We start from the raw sequence: 18,187 nt of genomic DNA, 5'->3' as shown, positions 1-18,187 counted from the left end.
AGAGTCCCTCGGACAGCAAAGGAGGTCAAACCAGTCAATTCTAAAGGAAATCAACCCTGAATATTCATTGGAAGGACTGATGCTGAAGCTCCAGTACTTTGGCCACCTGATGCAAAGAGCTGACTCTTTGAAAAAGACTCTGATGCTGAGAAGGGGATGACAGAGGATGAGATGGTTGGATGGCATCATCAACTCAATGGACATGAGTTTGAGCAAACTCTAGGAATCGGTGATGGACAGGGAGGCCTGGTGTGCTGCAGTCCATGGGGTCACAGAGTCGGACAAACCTGAGCAACTGGACAACAATATATATATATATATATGTGTCATATATGTTCACATATCACTGATCTATTAGACCAGCCTCATAGTGTGATTTGGTTAATATGTGGTGTAAAGTGATCCTCTTTCAAAAGCAATGAAAAACTATCAAATTCTAACAAGAACTACATTTTTAGTAGATTAAATATAAACAAATCAGCATTCACGATGTTTCCACATCCAACAATTTATGTATTTCATTTATTAAGAACATTTCTACACTTTTCAATAAAATTATTCACTTTATTTAAGTCTATTTCTATGTAGTTTTTAAAATGTATGATTGTGTTGCTATTATAAATAAAACATTACACCATTTCTCTGTGTGTGTGTGTGCTCAGTCACACTCAAGGACTGTAGCCTGCCAGGCTTCTCTCTCCATGGGTTTCCCCAGGCAGGAATACTGGAGTGGGTTGTCATCTCCTTCTCCAGGGGATCTTCCCCACCCAGGAATCAAACCCATGTCTCTCGAGTCTCCTCCATTGGCAAGCAGGTTCTTTACCACTAGCACCACCTAGGAAGCCCTTAATATGTCATCACTTTGGGTAGTAAGGGGGAAAACTTTCTGTGGCCTGCATGGGGATTGAACCCAGGACCTTGGTGTTAATAGCACCAAACTCTAATCAACTGAGATAATTGGCCATTTCTATCTCCACATATATATTGCTAGATTTAGAAAAACATTTTTTTATCTTGCATTAGTATGTACTTTACCAAATTATCACAAAATTTTAGGACCATTTTAAAATTTTTGTATTTTATTTGTATTTATTAATAGCATTCATAAGTAAAAATAGATGATAGGTAATGTTCCCCTAATATTCATATAAATTATTTTATTTTCTTATTGTATTAAATTCATTGGAATGTCCAATCTGTTATGAAAGTTTAAGAGTGAACAAAAAATGTTGTTTCTCATTTTATTTAAATGGCCTTAGTGTTTCACTTACTGGCACTGCTAGATGGTTGACTGCTAGATCTTTGAATAAACTTTATAACACTTAATAGTTCATTTATGTTGTATTTTTTAAAAATTTTTAATAAGCTCACTTAATGAATCCTATTAAATGCATTTTCAGCATTCACTAACACAATAATAATTCTCTACTTTAATATGTTGAGCAGTTGAAACATCCTTGTTACTTGTGATTACAGAAGAACACATTTTAAATGAAAAGTGAAAAAATCAAATTTTAAGATCAAATCCATTTAGTAACAAGGTAAGAATACACAGTGATATATTAGAACATATTCTAGGAATACAGAAACAGTTATAGCTTCATATTTTATCAAACTATTCTTTAAGATATACTATATATTCTCTTAATAAACTAATTAGATGTCAGTCTCTCAATTTCATGGAGAAGGCAACGGCACCCTACTCCAGTACTCTTGCCTGGAAAATCCCATGGATGGAGGAGCCTGGTAGGCTACAGTCCATGGGGTCATGAAGAGTTGAGCAGGACAGAGTGACTTCACTTTCACGTTTCACTTTCATACATTGGAGAAGGAAATGGCAACCCACTCCAGTATTCTTGCCTAGAAAATCCCAGGGACAGAGGAGCCTGGTGGGCTGCCATCTCTGGGGTCGCACAGAGTCAGACAGGACTGATGCAACTTAGCAGCAGCAGCAGCAGCTCTCAATTTCATGAATGAGAATACTGAGGGTGAGATTTTGAGAATGCCCCAGGTCTATAAAATTAGTTACTAAACAGAATTTATTTTCAGATTTGCCTTAATTCAAAACCCCTGCTACAAAATACTCTTTTAAAATTATTGAATGGAGAAATAGCTTGGTCTTGAAGAACAGTGATGAGGTCTCTGAGAAACTTTTTTTTTTTTACCCAAAGCCCATTCTTTCTTCCTCCCTGAAACACCAACATCCATCTTCCCATTTCTTTACCCAGAGTAGAATGTTGGATATAAAGAATGCGGAGTCACATTGGCCTGGCTGAGTCCTCAGTCCATTATTCCTGAGTGATTTGGCACTAGCTGTTCCATGTTTGTAAAATAGGTGCAATAAGGATTTCATGCAGTCCAGTCTCTTTATCATAGTGTCTGAACATACAAAATATTCAATAAATGATAGTTTTGTGGAATTAATCATGGAAATTAAAATAAATATATTTAAACTTCATATGCATATTTAATCTGAATAAAGAATTTTACAGTTGGAAGTTTCTTTAAGTTCCTACCACCTCATTGTATACACGAAACTACTGAAAGCATTTGAATGGCCCTTTGTAACTTGGTGGTAGATGAACTAAATGTAGAATCACTGACTGCCTCCATGTTTTTATTACTTTACTAAGAGATGGGACGGAGAAGGCAATAGCACCCCACTCCAGTACTCTTGCCTGAAAAATCCCATGGACGGAGGAGCCTGGTGGGCTGCAGTCCATGGGGTCGCTAAGAGTTGGACACAACTGAGCAACTTCACTTTCACTTTTCACTTTCATGCATTGGAGAAGGAAATGGCAACCCACTCCAGTGTTCTTGCCTGGAGAATCCCAGGGACGGGGGAACCTAGTGGGCTGCCGTCTATGGGGTCGCACAGAGTCGGACACGACTGAAGCGACATAGAGAGACAGAAGAGATGGGAGCAAAGAGCTCTTCATGTCACAGCAGGGCCTCAACTGCTCTCCCCTGGCTCTCACTCTCTCCTCACCACTGGCCACACCCACATCAATCCTGTAACATCTTTGGTTTTCAGGGCTCACTATTACCATTCATAGCACCGTTCTCTCTCTGAAAATCATTCCACACCAACTTGAATCATAAGTTTCAGGAAGAACTTAAATGTTCTTTCTCCTCTCAACAGCACATATGGGGATAGAGATATTAATAAGAACTTCTGGAACCATAATTTGTTCTCTAATGTTTATTATACTTCTTTATGCTAGCCATTTTACCCACACCCTTCCATTTAGACTATTCTTTTAGTTCAAATTGAGATACACCTGCCAAGCATATACAATGGATGAAGTATTTCATCTTGAAGAGACTTTTAAATTTGAATCACTCATAACTCTTTCCTTGTGTAAATTCACAGTGCATTAATGAGAGAGATGTATGAATGTTGATGACGTATGTAGGTCTCCATCTTTTGTGCCCCAAGGATTTCCTCCTACACTTTCCCTCCACATTGGCCTTAGCAAAAGACACACTCTCTAGGTTTCCTTTTCACATTATCCCAGGAAAGTATTTTGTATTTTTCAGTCATTAATGTACACACCAACCACCTAGAATCTTGTTAAAAGACAGATTCTGACTTAGTAGGCTTGAAGAAGGATGAGATCCTATGATTCTTATTATTTCCCAGATGCTGCTGAGGCACATCAGTGCACCACCCTTTGGTTAGCAAGGAAGAAAACTTACTTAGACAAACCTAATCACATTGGAAAGGATTTAATGTAAATCACGAGGAGGAATCAAATACCAAGAGGCAAATATAAAGATGCTAAATGGTCCAGAATCTTGCAGAATTCTCCCAATTATAGTTGAACTCCTACTTACAAGCTTCTCTGAGGTTAGATGTCTTCTTACTCTTTTACCTGAGGATAGATGGCCTCAGTCTCCCCCAACAACAACAACAGGATCACTACCTACTTTATAAATTGTAAGCCTCTTCTTCCTTAATATCAAAAAGCTGTGGTGTGTGACATCCATGATAGATATTAATTGATTACTTAACTAGTTGGCTAATATAATTAAAGACTCTAAAGTAAATGGAAGCAGCTTCTATTTGAAAGAAATGTTGTCCTACTCCTGAGACAATTTGATGCAGAGAAAATGGAACTTCCACCTTTGCCTCATCATTTAGACTTCAGACACAGTTTTTCCAATTTTTCCAGAACCTTCACTCTAATCTGCTGAGTTTTTATGCAATACAAGATGGGATTAATCAAGGGTGGTACCAGCAAGAATGCATCAGCCATCAGAATCATAGCCACAGAGGGTGTATGCTTGGGAAAGCGATGCATGAGAGCCAAGGTAATGATGGGCACATAGAAGATGAGCACAGCACAGATGTGGGACACACAGGTGTTAAGAGCTTTAAGCCATTCCCTGTGAGATGCAATACCCAATACAGTCTTCAGAATAAACACATAGGAGACAACAATTAACATACTGTCTGACATCATACAGAGTGCAACAAACAGACTGTAGTAGAAGTTAACTCTGTTGTCAGAGCATGCCAACTTCATGATGTCCTGGTGGAGGCAGTAGGAGTGGGATAACAGGCGTTTATTACAGTATTTGAGTCTCTTTAAAGTGAAAGGGAGGGGAAGAACTAGGAGAATGCTTTTAAAAGCAAATGCTAACCCAATGTGCAAAACTCTGGAGCTAGTAAGGATGGAGCAGTATCTCAGGGGGTTGCAAATTGCTACAAAGAGATCAAAAGACATGATCAGGAGTACCGAGGACTCCATGTCTGTGAATCCATGGATGAAAAATTCCTGAGCAATGCAGGCATCAACAGAAATCCCCATGGCATTGAACAAAAAGATCCTCAACATGGTGGGAAGAGAAGAGAAGGACAGGCCCAGGTCCGATAATGCCAGCATGGAGAGGAAATGGTACATGGGCTCATGCAGAGAAGGCTCTGTCCTGATGACAAATAGAACGGTGCAGTTTCCCAGGATAGCCATGAGGTACATGAGGAAGACAGGGATGGAGATCCAAATGTGCACACCCTCAAGCCCTGGGATCCCAATCAACAGGAATGTGGAGACTGCAGCTTCTGAGGCATTGAGAGGAAGCATCATAAATAGGTCTCTTACATACTGCTCTTGGTAGATAAATAATCAAATTATTATTCTCAGTTATGTTTACTGAACACAACTCACTTTAGTTGTCAGTTAAATTAAACACAGTTCACATTTAGGTATCAAGAAATAATGTTATATAACTTTTTCTATATAAAGAAAAATAAGGAGTAAATTTAAATAGATTCATTTTTATCTAAGACCTTTATACTCTTCAAGTCTATCTTTATTCCTTATATACTTCTAAATAACTCTATAGAAGTGTGTCTGTGCATGCTAAGTCTCTTCAGTTGTGTCCGACTCTTGGCAACCCTATGGACAGTAGCATGCCAGGCTCCTCTGTCCATGGAATTCTCCAGGCAAGAATACTGGAGTGGGTTACCATGCTCTTCTCCAGAGGATCTTCCCAATCCAAGGACTGAACCCAAGTGTCTTCTGTCTCTTTCATTGGCAGGTGGGTTCTTTACCACTAGCGCCATCTAGGAAGCCCATCTATAGAAGTGGTAGAGTGCTTTAATAACTTTTCTTTTTTCTTCTTTTTAAGCCACCACGTTTGGAGGTTTATGAATCAAGTACACTAAATTGTGGGAAATTCTGCAAGAGATGGGAATACCAGACCACCTGACCTGCCTTGAGAAACCTGTATGCAGGTCAGGAAGCAACAGTTAGAACTGGACATGGAACAACAGACTGGTTCCAAATAGGAAAAGGAGTACATCAAGGCTGAATATTGTCACCCTGCTTATTTAACTTCTATGCAGAGTACATCATGAGAAACGCTGGGCTGGAAGAAGCACAAGCTGAAATCAAGATTGATGGGAGAAATCTCAATAACCTCAGGTATGCAGATGACATCACTCTTATGGCAAAAAGTAAAGAACTAAAGAGCCTCTTGATGAAAGTGAAAGAGGGGAGTGAAAAAAACTGGCTTCAAGCTCAGCATTCAGAAAACTAAGATCATGGCATCCAGTCCCATCACTTCATGGCAAATAGATGGGGCAACAATGGAAACAGTGACTGACTTTATTTTGGGGGACTCCAAAATTACTGCAGATGATGACTGCAGCCATGAAATTAAAAGATGCTTACTCCTTGGGAGGAAAGTTATGACCAACCTAGACAGCATATTAAAAAGCAGAGACATTACTTTGCCAACAAAGGTCTGTCTGGTCAAGACTATGGTTTTTCCAGTAGTTATGTGTGGATGTGAGTGTTGGACTATAAAGAAAGCTGAGCACTGAAGAATTGATGCTTTTGAACTGCAGTGTTGGAGAAGATTCTTGAGAGTCTCTTGGACTGCAAGGAGATTCAACCAGTCCATCCTAAAGGAGATCAGTCCTGGGTGTTCATTGGAAGGACTGATGTTGAAGCTGAAACTCCAATACTTTGGCCACCTGATATGAAGAGCTAACTCATTGGAAAAGACCCTGATGCTGGGAAAGATTGAGGGCAGGAGGAGAAGAGGACAACAGAGGATGAGGTGGTTCAATGGCATCACTGACTCAATGGACATGAGTTTAGATGAACCCCAGGAGTTGGTGATGGACAGGGAGGCCTGGCGTGTTGTGGTTCATGAGGTCGCAAAGAGTCAGACATGACTGAGTGACTGAACTGAACTGAAAACTAAATTGGAATATATTGCAATCTGGAAAAACTATAACATCATGGATGTTGTCAATGGTCATGTACTCAAACAAACCACAGATGCTATAGTAACAGGAGTTAAAGGAGACCTAAATCTTATAGTACTGTTCATGGAACATGTGTATGAAAATATAAAATCAATCACCACAGTCCTGAGTGTGCACTGTGTCTCAGCCTTTCAGGTGTGGTTAGTGTTCCCTTGGCATGCAGCACATATCACAGTCGTTATTTGTTGTTGCCTAAAGCCTCACATCCTTTCATGCAATTGCTACTGGTCCTGCTCATAAAAGCCACAGATACTGCTCTTTTCTCCCTCTTCCAAGTTCTTTTCCCATTGTTATTGGCTTTTCTGTGAATGCCCTTAGATTGGTGACTTGAAACTCAGGTTCTTATCTCTGCTGTTTAGACTTGGCCCTGGCATCAGCATCACCAACACCTTGGGTGACTCTCCTTTTAACAACTCTACACCAGAGAAGCCCCAGTGATGCAGCTGACAGTCTGCCTTTGTGGGTGAATGGAATTCAGAGCCAGAGAAAAAAAGATAACCCCTTGTCTATCCTTACTCAATAAGTCCCTTCAAAATGGGTCATTTCCAAGTTCCAAGTTCCAAGTTCGGAGGTTTTTATTGACAAGCTCCCAACCTAATTCAGGTAACTAAACAAATGAGCTACTGTTGATAATATCATTTTTTTCAACTGTTCATCATGCAAATACAAAGATGTATGCTGTCCCACTTATAGACCCTAATCTTTTCAGCCATCAACACTGTCCAAAACATAGCTTGATCCCTTGGCTGGAGAACCTATGAAACATTTTTATCTATAGCCCTCTGAAAGGCATTGGGTTGATGCCTATAAATTGCAGAGTTTTCCTTGGAAAACATAAAATCATCTTAAGGAAGTTTAGTTTGAGTCTTCAAGACACCTACCAGGCTCCTGGTTACCTTATCCCAGAACAAGGGTGGCAAGGTTTCAGATTATTCAGGTTCAGCATCTTCTTTGCTCCAGCGCCTGCTGGGAATCGTATCCTTTTTTATGCTCTCATAAACATCTCTAGGAAGCACAAGCACATCCTCATGAGAATGAACAGATACTATGCCCCTGGGAATACTGACTCCACTCGCTTGATCACTGTCTGTCAATAATAACCTCTCCTAAGAAAATGCAGAGAGCAAGTTTCTGTCTCACAGTCAGATTTAACTCCTGTGACCCTGTTCCCACATCAGGTGCAGGCTTTGGGAATGCCAGTCTCAGATGTTGGTAAGGCAGCCATATCCAGCTGTAGCTCCAAGATAAAGTATGTACCTTAGCAGACTCAATGTTAGACTATTACAGACCTTATGTGGAGTTCTGTCTACAGAACTCTATTTGGTCATCACAATGTTTTAGTTTTAATGCTAATGCATTTAAATAGCTTATGAACTCTCAAATTTATCACAGATTCCCCCTTTTTTCATTATCTTCACATTTACTGGCAACCAAAGGCATTTAATCTCACAGAGCGGAAAGCCAAGGGTCACAAGTAGTCCTAGTATCTTGGACTCTCAAGTTTAGAAGAGAAAATCAATTTTTATCAAGCCCTTAACTTTGAAGATTGAAAGTAAATAAAAGGTGTAATTTTAATAATATTTTATGGGATGACGTGATTTTTCAGGCAGAGAGTAGAAAATAAGATCTAGTAAAACATCTTACTCTTGAAAAAGTAAGAAGAGATAAATGAATCAGTTTTGATGAGCCAACAATGATGACTCTGTCTCCAGGTTAGTAGAAGAGGGAATGTGCTGGGGATGGGGCTACAGTCATCAAATCAGATCAGGAAGGAAATTGAAGAAAAGATGCCCATAGACTATTAATCTTGGTTTTCTACTCCCCTCCAAAAATGCTTACTCCAGTTAAAGTACTAAATAAAGTAATATAAATGTCTAACCTTGATATACATATCACTCTAGGATCATAATGCAATTATACAGCTCAAGTTCAACTATGTTACTTCTTCCCATCACTTTTTGACAGGTATCTGCATTGTTTTGAGTTGAAAATCCATTGGTCTCCAGGTAACAAATTGGGACCAGGAGGAAAAGCAGCTGGAACCAAAAAAAAGAAAAAAAAATGTGTTTTGTTTATTTGTTTGTTTTTTCAGGAAGGAAGGCAGGAGAAATCTGGACCTATAGGGTCTATTTTAAGTAAAAGGTACATTTATCTAAGTAAATTTAGGTAAAGTCAGGTAAAATATAAAATAAAATATATTACTTTCTTCTTCCAATTCAAATTGCTGCCTAATCCCTGCCACTTTCATTTATTTTCCCCTTATTCCTTTTTTCTTATTGTTAATATTATTCTTTTAATGGAAAAGGCCATGAATTTAACAACAAATATTTCTGATAAAAGGGATTACTCTGAGTGGTCTTTCTGAGACCACTTCTGTCTACATCATGTACTCATAGCATTTCCCCATTGCCCTGGAGCTACTTTCATTCTTTTTAAAGCATGTTGCCTATGAAAACCTTTTTCTGGATCATTTTTCTTCTCTGAGGTTTAAAATATAAAGGAACAGAAGTTTATAAATATATGACCCTAACTGACTTATAGGGCTTCCCTGGTGACTTAGTGATAAAGAGTCTTCCTGGAGACAAAGGTTTGATCCCTGGGTCAGGAAGATCCACTGGGGGAGGAAATGGCAACCCCTTCCGTTATTCTTGCCTGGAAAACCCTATGTAAAGAGGAGCCTGGAGGGCTCAGACAGGACTGAGCAATTAAACAACAACAATTGACTTATGGGGATTTAAAGGGGCAATACAACTTGCACAAAAAACAAAAATGATTAAGGGTAACTACAGTACAACAGGCAGGATGGCCCAAACCTTACTCTGAGACAACCAAATCTTTCAACCTACAAACTCTTCAGGCTAGAATTTCACGGTCTGGGTTTGACTTAAAAGTCAGTTTTTTACAGTGTACCATTCAAATCATTCAGCCTCATTGTCTAGTCACTGTTGCAGTAAGCAGCCCCATCATTCATTTATTTCACACAGAGAAAACAAGATATTAGACTGCTTTAGGCCTGCACCATGCACCTCTTGCTTCTTGCCTCAGGGCTGACACTGAGGAGTAAGACTTTCATAAGTACTATTAGGTGTTCATGCTGCAGTCCATAACGTCACAAAGAGTCATACATGACTGAGTGACTGAACTGAACTGAACTAGGTGTTCATGTTCACCACTTCCCTGGTGGCTCAGCAGTAAAGACTCTGCCTGCTAATGCAGGAGATGCAGGTTTGATCCCTGGGTCCAGAAGATCCCCTGGAGAAGGAAATGGCAACCCACTCCAGTATTCTTGCCTGGGAAATCCTATGGACAGAGGAGCCTGGAAGGCTGCAGTCCATGGGGTCACAAAAGAGTTTGACACAACTTAGCAACTAAACAACAACAATAACTAAGTGTTCATGAATCTGTAACCCAGAAGTACGGGACAATCAACAACAAATAGGGTCAGTTTTGACCAAATAGGATCCAATGGAGAAATCTTCCCCACTTTATTTTCCTGGATAGAGTATCATAAGGCATATTTGATAAGGCTTCAGTAATGGAGCTGCAGGATTTGCAATAGTCACCCCTAATAGTATCTGGCTTATTACTGATTCATCATCTCTCAGCTCCAGATTTCTTTTTGCCTGCTCCTTGATGATGGTGTTGGATTCTGTGACTATTTCTCTTCTGTCACTTGGCACAATGTTAAGACTTGTCACTAGAGGGTGGTAGGAGAACACCAGAGCAAGAGGGGTTTCTCTCCCTGCTTTCTGTGTTGCTTTCAGGCCAGACTCACAGAACATGTCAGTTCCTCATTGCCTGGCACCGTGCGGTTTCTTCAGTGCTCAGCTCCAGCGGTGCATAGCTCCCTCCAGCATTCACACACTGAGCTTGTTCTCCAGCTCTTCAGTGGAACAGCAGGGGTATAACCAGGGGCCCAGCCAGAATGGACCAGCACCCCAGCTGAAACAGCTTCCCTACATCTTCTCCTTAGCCTTGGCTATGTGGCTGTACATTGATTTAGTACAGGGTGAGCTGTCTAACAACCTGGCCACTGAAACCTCCTCCCAGAAAGGCAGCCTGGAACTACCTGAGGCTGAGGCTTAGGCAACCTCCTCGTAATCTAGTTCAAGTGGCACCTGACAGTCATAGCCTTCTCTGGCATCTAGAGTTCAGAGTGTCAACTGAAAAAAAAAAAAAAATAAATAACAATCTAAAATTTGAGAGTTGTGTTTTTTTTTTTTTCAGCAGACCTACTGAGGACTTCAAACCCATGAGGCAGCATCTCAAGTAACTGAGAAAACTGCTCTGAGGAGTTGTGGGGGGAGTAGCTAGGATATATAGCTACAAAGGCAAACAAAGGCAGCAACAAAGGCAGGTGGTCAGATCAAAAGATTACTTTTAAAAATAGACTAGTTATCTCAAACTACAGAATTTAGTAGTTTTCTATATACAAGAAGATACAAGAGTCCGGGCATGTACATCTCAAATATCTGGGGCCAAACCCAGAGATTTTGAGACCACATGGCAGTACTTAACAATCAGAAGTAAGCTAACTAACTGCAGTAGAGAGTAGCAAGTCTTTAATGACAATCAGGGTGGCAGCACCCATAATGATCGGTTGCATTAGAGGATGGCATTGAAGACAAGCTAAGTAGACAGTGACTAGGCATTACTTGAAATACATTTAAAACAGAGAACTTCTGACCATCAGACTGGCGTCAACCACTCTAACAGGAAGCTATGACTCCTCAGATTATCTGAAAGATTTAAATCACTTCACATACCGGGTAGTCATCAACTGGATGTGAGTCTTGGTTCCCTAGATGAAATAACCTGCCATGCCATTATAAGTACACAACTACAACAGCAAAAAATACCCAGGTCTTTCCCCAAGTAGACACATGTCCATTTACAAAAGTTCTTGTTCACTGGGGAAAGACAAATACCCAGATTCTTTGAGGACTATTGATATAGGATACAATATCTCACTGATATGGGAAACCAAATATACCATCATGTTCTTGTTTGGTTAAAGTATGAGATTATTGAAGCAAGATGATTGATGGAATTCTGGACCAAGTTTATCTCATAGTGAACCTGATGATTTTCAGTTCTACCTGTGTAGAGATGCACAGTTATATACACAGATGCCTGAGTATATAAGTGGCAAGATTACATTTAGTAGCTGGTGAAATCTCATGTTGTTACTCTATGTGGGATGTTTAAACCATTATGGTGGGAAAGACAAAGTGCAAGGTCCCATTCACATAATTTATTTATACAAAGCACAAATAAATTATGTGAATGAATGGTTGTCCTAGAATCCTATGGAATCTATCACTGGTTTTATGGGTGGATTGGTGGACAATTTGGTGCTAAAAGCAAAGTATAGCCTCTCGGTCATGCCTGACTCTTTGTGACCCTATGGACTGTAGCCTGCCAGGCTTCTCTGTTCTTAAGAATTCCCAAGCAAGAATACTGGAGTGGGTTGCCATTTCCTTCTCCAGGGGATCTTCCGGACCCAAGGATAGAACTTGGGCCTCCTGCATTGCAATCAGACTCTTTATGGTCTGAGCCACAAAATATAATACAACAGCAAAACAGTCCCATACATGGTGGTCATAAAAGAAAATGATGAAAAAAAATTATCATAATGTGCGGTTCTCTTGGTTGTCAAGAGAGGTTATCTGACTTATGTGGATATACATGGACTTCTGTACTTTTCTGAAAGGTGTGGATAGTTGGTCATGGGAGAGAATAAGCAACTTTGAAAGAAGAGAAAAAAGGAAGTCTGTAGAATATGTATGTGAAGTACATATTGAAGAGGGTCATAAAGAGTGAAAACCTTTTATCTCATGCTGAAAGTGAAAGTGTTAATCGCTCAGTCATGTCCGACTCTTTGTGACCTCATTGACTGTCGCCCACCAGGCTCCTCTGCCCATAGGATTCTCCAGGGAATAATACTGGGGTGGGTTGACATTCTCTTCTCCAGGATATCTTCCTGACCTGAGGATCAAACCTGGGTCTCCAGCATTGCAGACAGATTCTTTACCATCTGAGCCATAAGGGAAGCCCCTTACCTCATGCTACCAGCCACCAAATCTCATGCTACTACCCACCAAACAGTACACACCTCAGTGGAGGAATTCAATAACCAAGTGGAGAGAACCTACATAGAAATACCACTGGGCCTTAGCTCCACTGATGCTGGTCCAGTGGGCCCATAGATGGAGTCATAATGGCAGAGTTAGAAATAAAGCATGAGCCAAAAGTATGAGCTCTCTTTTCTCAAGGCTGATCATGGGGAAACAGTACAATCCTCATTCCTGGGATGTTACAAATGTTATTACAAGTGTTTAATGTTCAGCTAACAGCAGCAAAACTGATCCAGAGCACTTGATATGAAATTTTACATTCACACTGGGTATGCCCCTATAACATAATAAAGGACAAAAATAAATTTACCTACATAAGATCCAATGTTAGGTTACACTGATGTATATTTTCGGATCCACTCTATATATATCTGTTTTGGAAGCATGTAGAGAATTGAGAATTTTAAGGAAAAATTTCAATTATTAGAAGTGTTTTTTTGTATATCATTCAGAAAAGAACTGGCTTGTTAATAAAGTTACCTACATAAATCTGAGCTTTTATTATTGCAGAGTCTGGTGAATATTTTATTCAGGCCTCATACTACTTTCAAATATAAATATTTGTTTATATACATTATTTCACTTTATCTTAAAAACAAAAATAATTTAGGTGTTATTAATATGAACTTACTGAATAAGAAGCTAAGCAAATATCATACAACCTATAAGTTGAATAGTTTGTACTGTTGAAGGCATATCTAGGCATTTGGTGGACAGTTACACCTTTCTACCAAAGCATTCATTCAAAGCACTTAATTCTGAGACAGCTAAAGATTAGATTTGGAGTCGCTTCTGAATTAAGACCTTGATAACAGCCTTTTGAATCTGCTTAGTCTTCACACTGTAGATGATAGGGTTGAGTACAGGAGGAATAAGCAGGAAGATATTGGCCATGATGGTGTGGACAAAGGGAGGTGCTGAATGGCCATAGCGATGGACAAGAGACAGGCTGATGAGAGGGATGTAGAAGATGGCAACAGCACTGATGTGGGAAATGCAGGTGTTGAAGGCTTTCTGCCTGCCCTCTATGGAGGTGATGCTGAGGACAGATCGGATGATCAGGACATAGGAGAGCAAGATACAAGGACAGTCAAACCCTGTCGTGGAGAAGAGTGCAAACAGACCAAGGATGCTGTTGATTCTGTTGTCTGTGCATGAGAGTTGAATGAGATCAACATGGTAGCAGTAAGAATGTGAGAGGACCATAGAACTGCAGAAGGACAGCCTCTTGACAAAAAGCACAACTGGCAACATCACAGCAACATTTCTTGTCAACATGCTCATCCCAATCTGGGCGATCCTGGCATTGGTGAGGATGGTGGTGTATCTCAGTGGATCACAGATGGCCACAAAACGGTCAAAGGCCATGGCCAGCAAAACCCCAGACTCCATGAAAGTAAATCCATGGAGAAAGAACATCTGAGCAACACAGGCATTTAAGTTGATCTCTCGGGCTTCAAACCAGAAGACACCAAGGGTAGTGGAAAGTGTGCACAGGGATAAGCTCAGGTCTGTGGCTGAAAGCATAGAGAGGAAATAATACATGGGCTCATGAAGGCTCTGTTCACGGAGGACCACAAACAGGATCACACTGTTCCCAGAGAGGGCGCCGGCATACAGGAGGCAAACAGGGATGGAGACCCAGATCTTGGCCGCTCTCAGGCCTGGAATACCCGTCAAGAGGAAGGTCAGAGGCTGAGCACTGGTATTGTTGAGGACCCACATAATGAGGGGCTGAGAAGACAGGGATATTTGAATAATTAAACATAACATATGATAAAAATATAGCTTATCATTAGACACTCTGAGATTCACTAAATTACTATTGCTGATCTAGGAATTTTAGTATTTTATGAGTTTTATAGAGCCACAAGTTTCTTTCCCTGCCTCTCAGTATTTCTCATTTTTGAGACCTGAAGATTCCCTGAATTATTTTACATAACATTTTCTTAAGTCTATATATAATTGTCTTTGGAGAAGGCACTGGCGACCCACTCCAGTACTCTTGCCTGGAAAATCCCATGGACAGAGGAGCCTGGTAGGCTGAAGTCCGTGGGGGTCGCTAAGAGTCGGACATGACTGAGCAACTTCACTTTCACTTTTCACTTTCTTACATTGGAGAAGGAAATGGCAACCCACTCCAGTGTTCTTGCCTGGAGAATCCCAGGGACGGGGGAGCCTGGTGGGCTGCCATCTATGGGTTCGCACAGAGTCGGACACAACTGACGTGACTTAGCAGTTAGCAATTGGTGGCAACAATAACACAGTTCAATTTTTCTTAACTATAAGAGTCCCCACTAGAATACCTAAACAATATGCTGATAAATCTGGTTTCCAGGATTTTTTAAAATAATTTATTGATCCTAGAATAAAGAACCAAAAAAATAAGTTCATATTTGAAATGTGGATATTACTAGGTTTTCCTGGGATATATCCAGAAGTATGTAAAGAATCTGACTACAGTGCAGGAGACCTGGGTTCAATCCCTGGGTAGAGAAAATCCCCTGGAGAAGGGAATGGCAACCTACTCTAGTACTCTTGCCTGGAGATTTCCATGGACAGAGGGGCCTGGAAGGCTATAGTCAATGGGGTCACAAGAGTTGGACACAACTGAGTGACTAACATACACATGTCTAAGGCATCTCCAAGACTCACATGTTTATATATGTGATGATGGGCCAAAGAATCACACTAAGAAAAATTAGTATATCTCTCATTCATTGAAATTTCCCTGTGTTGTTGACAAATACTAGTAAGCACTATATGATTTTACCCATACACTAACTCTAGAAGGTAGGTAGTATGTATAAATGTATATATGGCATATGAGGAAATGAAGATTTAATTAAATAATCCTCAGATTAATCTTTAAAGATAAAGATAACAATTGTTGAGAGAAACCACATACTTAGCAAAGGTGGAGGAAAGAAGGAAAGTATAAAAGGAAGGAAGGGAAGGAAGAAGAAAGGAAGGAAGGAAGAAAAAAAGACAAAACTTGCAATTATTTTAACAAAGTCCAATAACATCTCATTTTGATAAATTTGCTAAGCTACTGCTAAAATGGTTTCCCTGGTAGCTCAGGGGTAAAGAATCCTCCTGCAAAGCAAGAGACATGGGTTCTATCCCTGGGTCAGGAAGATCTCCTGGAGAAGGAAATGGCAACTGACTCCAGGATTCTTGCCTGGGAAATCCCATGGACAGAGAAACCTGGTGGACTACAGTTCATGGGGTCACTAAAGAGTCAGGCATGACTTAGCGACTAAACAATTACTGAACCACAAAGGCTAGCATTTCTTACCATGTCTTAACATGTGACATGTTATTATCTTCATATCCATAATCTGATCTAATAATCATAACTATCCAATCAAGTACCAAAAAATGTTATCTCTAATATATAAATGGGGAAACTGATGCTTAAAGTGGTTAAGTTAATTTGCCCCAAATTATGGAGTTAGACATAGAAGAGCTGAAGTTGGAACTTTCAAGTATGACCCCAGTGCATGTATGACCTCATTCAGTGAGGCTGAGGCACATAGAGAAGTGGTCTCTAACGTAGTCCGACAAATGTCCATGACAAATATTTTTTAGATGTTTACTTTCAGACACCTAATGTGTTAATTCCATGTCAGTTGTGTGGGTATGATGCTGCTTAGGCTTCTCAAGAAAAGAATCTCATCATGAATAGTTTTGTGTGCAAAGGGCCCAGAGAATTAGATGTTGAGGATATACCCAGTATGGAAAACAATGCCAAAGTATAATAGAACCGCCAAATTCAGTTGAATCATTTTGGTGACCATCTCATTTATCTACCACTTACATATTATTCTGACGACCCCTTCTTTCTGGAAATTTCCTTTCTATATATATTATATGGCATAAGTCTCTATTATTTTCCTCCCACCACTCAGCAACTTCCCCCTGAACCCCCACCAAAGGATTCCACATCAATAGCAACACTCATTTATTAAAAATCTTTTCTATGATAGAAAAATATAAATGAAAAAAAATAATACTTTAAGCTGAATTAGAAAAACACATATCAGAACCTGTGAGGCAACGCACTGGAGTGCAGTATATTAACCTGAAAAATATACATTTATTAGAAAACAATGATGGGCTTCCCTGGTGGCTCAAATGGTAAAGAATCCACTTGCAAGGAGAGACCTGGGTTTGATTCCTGGGTTAGGAAGATTCCCTGGAGGAGGGAACGGCAACCCACTCCAGTATTCTTGCCTGGAGAATCCCCATGGGCAGAGGAGCCTGGAGGGCTACAGTCCATGGGGTTGCAAAGAGTCAGACACGACTGAGCAACTAAGCACAGCTCATATTGGTCAAAACCTCATTGTTTTAATGAAACTTTCTTTTATTAAATGCAGAAAGCGATGATATAAAACATTTTTTGTTTTCAGCTTAAGATGTTAGGAAAATATTTAAATAAAAGTCAGAAAATGAGCACAAATTAATGCATTAACAATAAAACCAAAGTCGATTATTTAAAAAGAAAATATGTGAACTTTTTCAAGAAAATTTTAGAAAAAGCATGATTAACTGGATGAGAAATGATAAGAACAGAGAAATAAAACTTTATAATAGAATAGTATGCATAAGTATAATACTATATTTGGCAACAGATACAAAATAGATAACATTTATAGAAAAACAATCACCAAATGGGCCCATGCTATCCATGCAATGACTATACCAACAGAGCAAGGGAAGCAAATGATGATTTTCTCAAGAGATGAGGAAGAAATCAGAAAATTCAATGGCAATCTATGATAAAATTCTTAATATATAAAATGCAAATAGTGTTCCAAATGAAAGTTATCTTTCAGAAATTTGGAGAAAATGTATTTACCAGTGACCTGTGAAAAGCAGATCAGTTAAAGTTAGTGACAAGATAAAGATATTGTTAGGGAGGGGAAAATTTCCCCCCTACCTATACTTAGTTTTTGGCTAATCTAGTAATTAAATTGACACCAGGCAGATTAACAGGTGAAGTGCACACACACACACACACACACACATATTAAATTTGATTTCTACATGTGGAGTGTGGAAGTCTCATAGAAATGGAACATAAGAAGTGGCCAAAGCTGGCAGCTTTATACTCTTAAGACAAAGAAACAGCATATTTGTGAGGAAATGACCAGACAAAGAAACTTAGGCTTGGGTGCTTAATTAGTGACACATCTAAACAGAGTTTTGGTTTGGGGTGGTAAATTAGTAAAGAAGTAGCGAGGTTTGTCTGTACAGCCTTCTGGGC

At 39.7% G+C, this 18,187-nt stretch overlaps 2 protein-coding genes across 2 annotated transcripts; both read right to left on the bottom strand.

Annotated features, from left to right (window-relative positions):
• Positions 1–4,136: 4,136 nt before the first annotated feature.
• Positions 4,137–5,090, bottom strand: OR51A8B (olfactory receptor family 51 subfamily A member 8B). Its single transcript, NM_001390312.1, has one exon. The coding sequence runs from the start codon at positions 5,088–5,090 to the stop codon at positions 4,137–4,139; it is 954 nt and encodes a 317-aa protein (NP_001377241.1).
• Positions 5,091–13,692: 8,602 nt separating this feature from the next.
• OR51F2 (olfactory receptor family 51 subfamily F member 2) lies at positions 13,693–14,673 on the bottom strand. The gene has a single exon (XM_002693314.5). The coding sequence runs from the start codon at positions 14,641–14,643 to the stop codon at positions 13,693–13,695; it is 951 nt and encodes a 316-aa protein (XP_002693360.2). The 5' UTR covers positions 14,644–14,673.
• Positions 14,674–18,187: the final 3,514 nt, after the last annotated feature.

The sequence above is a fragment of the Bos taurus genome, chromosome 15 (genome assembly GCF_002263795.3).
Source record: "Bos taurus isolate L1 Dominette 01449 registration number 42190680 breed Hereford chromosome 15, ARS-UCD2.0, whole genome shotgun sequence".
Lineage (NCBI taxonomy): Eukaryota > Metazoa > Chordata > Mammalia > Artiodactyla > Bovidae > Bos > Bos taurus.
Note: the sequence above shows the minus strand (reverse complement) of the source record. Positions and strands in the feature narration are given on the sequence as shown.

Excerpts from the sequence above, each read along its gene's own strand:
- OR51A8B (NM_001390312.1), bottom strand. The coding sequence starts at position 5,090 with ATGATGCTTCCTCTCAATGCCTCAGAAGCTGCAGTCTCCACATTCCTG.
- OR51F2 (XM_002693314.5), bottom strand. The coding sequence starts at position 14,643 with ATGTGGGTCCTCAACAATACCAGTGCTCAGCCTCTGACCTTCCTCTTG.